The sequence below is a fragment of the Penaeus monodon genome, chromosome 18, assembly GCF_015228065.2.
Source record: "Penaeus monodon isolate SGIC_2016 chromosome 18, NSTDA_Pmon_1, whole genome shotgun sequence".
Lineage (NCBI taxonomy): Eukaryota > Metazoa > Arthropoda > Malacostraca > Decapoda > Penaeidae > Penaeus > Penaeus monodon.
In genome coordinates, this window is record NC_051403.1 from 23,415,389 (window position 1) to 23,425,681 (window position 10,293).

Consider the following 10,293-nt stretch of genomic DNA (forward strand, 5'->3'; position numbering starts at 1 on the left):
ATATCTTATAACTTGCTTACACAATGATGGTTCCTTATACAGATATTTATATATTTATATATTTATATATATATATATATATATATATATATATATATATATATATATATATATATATATATATATATATATAAATTCATTATCATTAATTAGTTAAAGAATATGAATAACATTAGCACAGACACTCCCATCAATTTTACTACAATCAGTGACATGTAGAAATGCCACTCAGGACACTGACCCACCTTCCCATTATATTTAGTTTACTGTTCAAGTTTTTTAAGTGTAGGTGATCCTTTGAAGATAGGAAAGATCCATAATTTGAGAGTCGGAAGAGTATTATTAGATTGTTATTATTATGCAATGTGTTGGTAAGATGTATTATCAGGAAGTCCTGGGATTAAGGATTCTTGCAAAACCTATATGATAAACCTATATTACTGAGTAAAAAAAAGGAAATAAAAAATAGATAAATTGCAATGTTTATAAGCAGTTTACATTTACCAGTAGAATATTAATTTCATGATTACTGTGTCACTTTGTAGATAACAAGCATTCACTTAAAATCAAACTTTCTAATTTATAAAATAAATTCACTGCAATATTCTTCGTTTTCAGGCTTCCGAAATGTTTTTCTTCATGAAAAAGTTGTGCACAAAAAGCCTCTATATTTGTGTGTGTGTGTGTGTGTGTGTGTGTGTGTGTGTGTGTGTGTGTGTGTGTGTGTGTGTGTGTGTGTGTGTGTGTGTGTGTGTGTGTGTGTGTGTGTGTGTGTGTGTGTGTGTGTGTGTGTGTGAATATTTTGTGTCACTTGATATAAATACTTTGAAATTTTGAGTAAAAGCAGTTTAAATGATGACATCCAACATTTAGTGACATTTTTTTTTTTTCCATTCAGTTCTGTGTTACAAAGAGGAATTGGTCATCTTTGCATTAAGCCATTTGTCAATCACCAATTCCTTTTATTCTGTTTTCATATTTTGATTCAATTTGCATTGAGGAGACAATATAGTCCAGACATGTATTGATTTTTTTTTTTTTTTTTCTTTTTTTCCCCTTCTTGGACATAGGAAGTGCTAACAGAAATCTTGTGAGTTTGGTAGTCTCTCTTCATTTGGAAATGTAATCTGATTTGTCTGTTATTTTATACAGTCATATACATGTACAAATAATATAAGCATATGCTGGATATAACTCTGGTTCGGAGGTGATGTGCATGTAAAAGTCATATATTCATTATGTTAATCTAAATTCATTGTTATAAGCTCACAACAAATAGCATTACAATGTGTATAGCTCCCATACCAACTTGTGAATAACAGTAATAGGGTTAAAGATACATGTTTTATATTTGTGCTTAGATTGCAGGTCATTATTGTTAAATGTTCTCTTTAGTATCAACACTTTATTTGCTTTATTCATAATACTGTCATTAATAAAATATTACTCAGATGCCTCAAAATCACCCAGCATGAAAAATTATGACAATTATAAGTATTTTGGGATTAATCGATAAAAGTTATTAATGGAATAACTTCAATGTATTTACTTTCAAATACATGTCTCATTTTTTTAAGTCACTGGTTTACAAATATTCTTGGATTTATTCCATTTAGGATTTACAAGTGGTTTCACATTTATCTTCCCTAATGCAGAAGAGTTGACATGAAACTGGGAAAGTTGATGTTTTAGTTACAGATATTTTGTAAACATCGAACCATAAATATTCAAGAAACACAGTGAAGAAAATTAGTCTAGTCATGCATTGTAATTTCTCTTCATAGCTATATCATTAATGATATCATTCTGAAGTATTATTTATACTTATTACAATACACAGATATCTAGATATGACACTAATAATGAAACCTATAATAAAAAAAAAGTCACTTAGACACTACATCAAGGAGTCATCTGTATTTTTATAGACAATAAATCCTTTCATAAATCATTCTTTTATGATAAGTTTGGCAAGTCATTCTTAGAAGAAAAGAAAAAAAACAAAACATGGACTGACAAGACACATAATATGAGGGATTTACCATGCACTGCAACAAGCAAATAAAACCAATTAAAAGCAGATCACACATTTCAAATCATATCTTTGCATTTAAATAGATAAATTCACACTCACCAATGTACTGGTTATAACAATGATCATTCACACAACCACAGATGACTGGAAAGGGCCACTCATTCAAAAATCTTTCACTCTGCAGGAAACACAACTTACCAGGACCATTCATTCACAAAAATAAGATTTATGCAGCCTGTTATCTATAGTTACTTATGTGCCTGACATTTATACATCAATACAATTTAGTAATATTGATCACAGTTCATCAAATTCCCCATGATGTCTTCTATCTCATTACAAAGATGAAATACATCTCTCATACATTTTTAACTACTGGCTAATGGACTGAATACATCAAAACAATCACTTTAGTCTTCTATATGAAAAAATAATGCTAAAGTTTTCTATCGTAAATATCAAACAACATTCTTTTCATATCACAGACATCTTTTGCAACCCACAAACTCTCTAATATTCATCCAGTCACTCTTCGTTATCTGTTATGCAGAGGGTTGCAGTTAACCATCTATCTTTGCAATTATCACAATACTGTCTTACTGCCCCGAACCCCTTGTACTTAGTCTTATGGTAACAATTAACTATGAAACAATTCCATAAAATGTAACTATCTTTTGTCTCTAGAGAGTTGACACTTGTTGTTGCTTGTCTTCAAACTGACATTTGAGGGTAAATTGTGACTCCTCTTCCTTATGCATTTTCACCAAAAAGTATGATCAAGAAAGGCTATGTATTAACTATAGTAATGCTTCAAGATGCTTGAAAGGCAATTATGCAAGATGGAAGCTGTTAATAAGTTAGTTTTCTGTCATACAATTTTGTGAACATAAAAAAAAATAATAATAAATAAGACACTAAAACTCTCCAAGTATCATTCACCAAACATGGATGGCTTCTGTTACTGAACTAGCTGCAAAAGTTTGCTTTCTTCAGCATATTCTTACTCCATAAATAGAGCAAAAATCATTGTCAAACTGTTCTTTTTCATTATATTAAGACACTATCTGCACCTAAATGTAATGTACCAGAAACATAATGGATGTCAGCAAAAACAAAAAAAGGACCTAAAAATATATATATATATACATATATATATAACATACATGTATACATATACATATTTATAATATACATATATATACTTATTTATACATATATATACTTATTTATATATATATATTTATTTATACATATATATATTTATTTATACATATATTTATAAATATATATATACATATATACATATATGTCTGTGTTGTATTATTATATAATATAATATATAATATAATATATAATATAATATATAATACATATATATATGTATATATATATACAAATATAGATATAGATATAGCTAAATTCCTTATTGGCCACTAATGTGTGGGTGACTTCCAACACCAATATGAAATTTTTAAGATCTATAAATTAGTTCATAGAAATTCAGTCTGGGGTATTCAGCATTTCATAAATTTCTAAGAGAATGCTTGCACTTTTACTAATTACATCATAAAGAAAAGCTGATTAAATAGTGTATTGTTCAACAGATGAGGTTTAAAATGTTTCCCTAGCTGCTTGCACCCTTTAACCCATTAGCAACAGGGCCAAATTTTGCTGTTAAGTTCAAGGTAATGGAAAACCTGATGTTTTTTCCCCACCTCAGTCTTACCCAAAGAGCTTTATAGCAAGAATGTGGCACGGCAGAGGCATAGTCAAGCAAGATGTGATTATCCTTGTGTGATTCTGGTTTTATAGACTTACTTGACCAATCAGATTACAATTCATTGCTGGAAAAGAATGGGAACATGGAACAGACTGGCTAGAAAATTAATCATGATTTCTACTATATTAGGGCAAAATTCAGTGTGACATGATATATTCTAATCTTACATTTCCAGAATTAACTTATCTCAGCAGAACCAATAATCTTCTAACAATGTGCTCATTTTTGAAAAATTGAACACCCAAAGCATGACTTCTCCCTTGCAATATGCCATGCTGTCCAAAAGTCAGTTTAAAAACTTATAACTGAACATCATCTGATAGTTTTCGCATAAGCTATGACATCACAGGTTGCCAATGGGTTGGACAATATATTTAGTTTTAAAAATTTCCTTCATTTGAATTACATCTGCTGATCAAGGAAATGTATAAAAATTAGAGGACATCACACAAAGTCTACATATAATGTAGTGATGAGTCTGAAGTTTGTGTATTAATTCACTTTCTTCAAATTGGTGGATGTGTAACAATTTTATGAAGCTATATAATTTCTGATGAAGTGTTAAAAAGTATTAAAAAACACAAGAGAAAGAGGTTAAAAGATTGTTTCTTTTCATTCTCTTATCAAAAAATTCCAGTATATAATAATCCATGATATAAAATCAAAACTTTACATATATTATTCCCAAAAATGGTGTATGATTCAAATTCATCCCATCCAAGTTAAATACATCATTCAGAGTGGTGCATATGAAAAAGAAAAAAAAAATTAAACATTTTCTTGCTATTTTATTTTTCTTCAAAGAGGAACAGTCTTATTTTCCCCTACTCTTAAGTTAACCAATGTTATTTTCTGGAGGGGGGGGGAGTATGGGGAAAAAACATAAATCTAAAAAATGACCAACAGTGTTTAATACAAAATTTATTTTCACTCGTCAAACCAGCACTTTAACAAACCACCACAATATCCATGACTCACAGAACCCTTTTCAAGGTCATTCTCAGCCTTCCATAGAACTGTATCCATCCAACTGGCCAAGCACCATATTTCATCCCACTCTTTCAGCCTTGCAACCCTAAACATTGGTGACGAATGCCAACTGCCTATAAACGCTAGACATTGTGTTGATTAAATACTATAAGAAGTATTTTGATGCACTGAAACACATAATGTGATATTGGTATGATTATACCTAGCTTTGAAAAGGCTCTGTGTCCAAGGATTATCTACTATGCTAAAAATGTAGTCTTTTCGTGACCTTGATTTCTGACAAGCCATCTATGCACAACCAACATCCCCTGTATGTCTCCTAGTGCAGTTACACTTACCACAGAATTTGCATGTGTAAATATAGGTTTACATATGCTACTTTACTGCAACAAGCATATTTGATAAATGCACTTCTCTATATTCACAGCACAATGATTATTGGCCACATATGTTGTAAAATAACCACCATCACACACACACACACACAAAAAAAAAAAAAAAAAAAAAAAAAAAAAAAAAAAGTATGGATATATGTGTGTAAATTAGTGTGTGCACCCTAAAATTATGAGTATATGGTATGATCAATGCACTCACTTAAATCCACAGCACAATTCTATTTGCCACACTTAACATAAACTACAGCTGACATACCATCCAATCTATTATGGTAAACAAATTGTACCTAAGGAATATCCTTAGTCATAGTTAAATGCATCAGTAGATTCAAACCCTTAGAGCTACTACCGATTTATAAAGGTATATATGCATCTATGTATAAATAGAAGTGAGAGAGAGAGAGAGAGAGAGAGAGAGAGAGAGAGAGAGAGAGAGAGAGAGAGAGAGAGAGAGAGAGAGAGAGAGAGAGAGAGAGAGTGTTGTGTGTGTGTGTGTGTGTGTGTGTGTGTGTGTGTGTGTGTGTGTGTGTGTGTGTGTGTGTGTGTGTGTGTGTGTGTGTGTGTGTGTGTGTGTGTTGTGTGTGTGTGTGTGTATGTGTGTGTGTGTGTGTGAGAGAGTGAGAGTGAGAGTGAGTGTGTGAATGTGAGTGTGAGAGTGAGAGTGAGGCAGCATGTGTGTGTACACACACAATGAGAGTGTATTTATCTTACTGAATGTAAACAATGATAAAACTGTTGCTAATGTAGTTCAAGAACAGAATGTATATAGTATCTCATGCATATTTCATTCCCTACACTCGAGCTCCACAACAACATCATTTAACGTGGTTGTAACTTGAATCTTGTTGGACTATAGGCGCTATTGCAGCCAGACCTCTAACCTAACCATCACAGGCAAGGGCAAGCGTGTAGCCCTTGTCTTGTATCAAGCCGAAACACTGCTGGATTGTTCGGTGCCTTGCCACCCACTCCACTTGGCACTGGACCCCAGATAAACCCAGGCGGCTTGTGATGGTTGATACCACCTCCTCATCCACAATTTCTGTCAAGGGAAGAAAAACGACTTAATCATAAGAATAACACTACACATTCAGAGTAACTAAATTGTTTTTTGTCAAGCAGAATTCTAATACCATTATTACTATTAATTAATTAAATTACTGAATAAATATTATGCACATGTGAAAAGGTATGAATTAGAACACATCATTTCACAATGCAAGAAATGTAATGGGCATATTTTAATTTTACATCATCAGAATAACAAATCTGTCGCTTTGATGTGGGAAAATCATTAATTCTTAATCACAACTTTGTCACCATAACCTCTGTTCATTAACTGAGTTCATCCTATACTCACCAGCAGGATCATTGTGTGTTAAGACCTGGATGTCATGTTTCTGAGCAAATGTTGTTAACTCTTGTGGTACTACACAACAGGAGGATAAGTTGACTTGCACTGTGGTTGGCTTTACCTGAAAAAGAGTTTTTTTTATACCATGCTTTATATACACCTTTTATCCTAGTAATTAACACTATAAAATAAAGTTTTTATTAAGAAAGAGAACAAATTTTGGGAACTTGTCACATTGCCTACTTCAGCTTGTAAAGGAGGCTTGACAAAAGCATCTTTTGGGGTTCCCTATTCTGAAGTATTACAGTAAATAAGAAAGAAAAAGAAAAAAAATCTTGGGTAGTGTTCAAATATACATATATACTCTTTTTCATTATTATTATTTTCCTTTCTTTCATTCTCTTTTTTACATTCAGATGAGCATATCAAAGAAGTGGCAAAACAGTAGCTTCTAGCTGTCTGTAAGCTGTGCTCTTTATACCAGAAGAGGACTGAAGAAAATCAGATGTCACAGATTTCTGTGCTATGTTTTGTCATTTCTAGATAAGTTGGTTGCCTTTTCTCTGTGGTAAATGATCTATACATAACTGTTATTTTAGTAAAGAAAGAACACCTGCTGTGGGATGGATAACACATTTCCATACCATTATAAACAGCACTTTCTTCTGGAAAAGACAAAAAAAAATAAAGGACCATGCACCCAGCAAACCCATCTTACCAGCAGCAGACAGTCTCAAAGGAAGTTATAGTAAGTAATGGAGTGAGCTGTGGTTACCTGTTGTCCACTGAATACGAATATTACTGCTATCATAAAAAGACTATATCAAGCAAAATGGTTTTTAACCTCTAAAAGATTTATCAGACAAAATAATGGCTAGACTAATTGCTGTAAACTGGAACATATACATTTCAGGAAACCTCCTTTTCCCCAGCAAATATTACTTATAGATGTTTGAAAAATGTTCCTATTATTACAATAGAAACCTTGAACATCAAGTGAATCAAATTCTATCCCTCATCAAATTAGTTTTTAGCAGCTGAAAGACGGGTGGTCCTCCAGGATGGCCCAAGCACGAGCCATTACTTGGGCTCTTGCCTTAATTTACACCAAGCAATCAAGGAAATCAATGAGGAATTTTACAGCAAAGGCCATAAAATTCTAAATTAATTTAAAATGTCACTCACTAGGTGCAATGGGCCATTCACCAGTGCTCAGACAGTAAGTAATTAACAGCTATGGAATTGTGTCATTGTTATCAAATGTGGTATCAGTGTCAGAGCAGACACATGCTCACCTCCTATCTCATGGCCATTTTTTACAGCCAAAACTAGAAGACTTCACTCCAGCTATCATCAGTTTATGGTAGGTGCTAATATTGAATAATTGAGAATTATGAAAATAATTATCCATAATTCTTTTATGCAATATGATTATATTTTTCATCCATTTTTTTTCTTTTCCAAAATATATTACATCAGGTTTAATTCTTCTTTAAGCAGAGAGAGCAAGCAATATATTCAGGCTGAAAATACTTAGAATAATGTACTCTAGATACTAAGGAATAAACTATCCCTTAGATGTACCTAAAAGCAGCTTAAAAAATCTCATTTCTTTAGAATGGTGACATGTGATCACAATGGCTAATTTGTTATTCTTTTGTTGTTTACGATAACCATGTTATCTGTTATGTATTGTGTGCCATGATTTACAATATATATAATTAAATAATAATAATATTATTTTGGTATTTTTCAAAGTAGAATTTATAGGTTTTTTTTTTTTTTTTTCTACAGTAACCAATTGGTAAAATGGATTTCTCATAAACCAATATAAGTAATGAAGTTCAATGCCTGTAGTTTTTTTTGTTATCTTGAAAATGGAACTTCAGATTAAATACCATTCCATTTTTAGAATGGCAAACACAAGGAAATATTTGTTAACCCTTCGCCGCTTGGGCCACTACCAATACAGCCCGGGAGGGAGGGCTTTCATATCAGGAAACCACCCAGCAGCAATGGGTTAAAGGGCTAACTAAAGGTATTCAAGCCAAGTGTAAAAAGATATATTTTTTATATATCTTTTTAGCAGAAAAAATTTAAGCATTGCTAAACTGTTTTGACTACTTTTACATAGTACAAACAGGTTTTGCTATCTTCATCAAGGAGTGAGCTTATCAGTTAATGACATGGCTAGATAAGAATAGCAAGTCACTTGCACCTGAATATTCCATGCTAAGAGAATGAATAACTGGTGTAATCTGACATAACCACCATACCATGTTTAGCTTATTTCTTAAAAATAAACAAATACATATATATAAATACACTACTGTGCCTTCTTCTTCACTTCACAACAAATGCACTTTCTTTTAAAATTGTTACAGGTATAACATTCCCATTATAGATCTAAAGAAGAGGAACACTATTTACCAGAACTAAAAATCTCAAGCAGTGGCTACGTCACAACTACTTTGGGGACCTTACCTTCGCCCATTCGTACAATTCCACTAAAGCTCGCACTGGGATATCTGCCAGACCTATGGCTTTGACAGCCCCTCGGTCAACAGCGTCTTCGAGTGCTCTCCACATTGGCTCCAAACTAGCGAGCGTAACATCATCACTGACATCAGGGGGGCTGACAATAACCGAGTCTATGCTTGGGAGATCTAGGCCATCACATACTGGAAAGTAAAAAGAAAAATAATAATAAGAAGAAGAACGGAAAAGCTTGGATTATATTTTCCTTTTCCCATAACTTTGCAGATCCTTAATACTTATTTTTAGCAGCCATGATCAGGCAAAAAAAAGACAGAAAGAGTGAAGTGGGTGAGGAGAAGCAAAAGGAGGGCAAAAGCAAGAGAGGGAAAGAGAAAGAAAGGAGATATGACAAGAAAGATAGTAGAGAAGCAGATGAATGATAGGAGGAGGAGGATAAAAAGAAAGGAAAAGAAGAGAGGATGAGAGAATGAGTGAAGAAAGTGTTAAAAAGTGAAGAGAGAGAGAGCAGGAGGAAAAGAGACAAAAATGAGTGTAAGACATTGCAAGGTGGAAAAAGAAAAAGAGGGAAAGAGAAGGAAAAAGTGAGGGGGAGGGGGAGGGAGAAGGAGAAGGATAAGGAGAAGAAGAAGAGGGAGTGGGAGAGAGAGGGAGAGAGTGGGAGAGGGAGAGAGAAGAGAGAGAGAGAGAGGGAGAGAGAGAAGAGACAGAGAAGAGAAGAGAGAAAGAGAAGAGAGAAAGAGAAAGAGACAAGAGACAAAGAGACAAGAGAAAGAGAGGAAGAGAGAAGAAAGAGAGAAAGAGAGAGAGAGAGAGAGAGAGCAGAGATATTGACATACACAAGAGAGAAGAGAGAAAAGAGAAGAAGAGAGAGAGAGAGAGAGAGAGAGAGAGAGAGAGAGAGAGAAGAGACAGAGAGAAAGAGAGAGAGAGAGAGAGAGAGAGAGAAAGAGAGAGAGAAAAAGAGAGAGAGAAAAAGAGAGAGAGAAAAAGAGAGAGAAAGAGAGAGAGAGACACGCACAGAGAGAGAGAGAGAGAGAAAAAGAGAGAGAGAGAGAGAGAGAGAGAGAGAGAGAGAGAGAGAGAGAGAGAGAGAGAGAGAGAGAGAAGAGAGAGAGAGAGAGAGAGAAGAGAGAGAGAGAGAGAGAGAGAACACGCACAGAGAGAGAGAGAGAGAGAGAGAGAGAGAAGAGAGAGAGAGAGAGAGAGAGAAGAGAGAGGAGAAGAGAGGGAGAGAGAGAAG

At 33.6% G+C, this 10,293-nt stretch overlaps 1 protein-coding gene across 1 annotated transcript in view; it reads right to left on the reverse strand.

The window, feature by feature from the left end:
• Positions 1-5,775: 5,775 nt before the first annotated feature.
• LOC119584332 (glutamate--cysteine ligase regulatory subunit-like) overlaps positions 5,776-10,293 on the reverse strand; it is a gene marked incomplete in the record, with an annotated part of 17,649 nt that continues 13,131 nt past the window's right edge. The window contains 3 exon segments of the mRNA XM_037932888.1: positions 5,776-6,242; positions 6,561-6,675; positions 9,039-9,235. Coding sequence (XP_037788816.1) covers positions 6,082-6,242; positions 6,561-6,675; positions 9,039-9,235 — 473 coding nt within the window.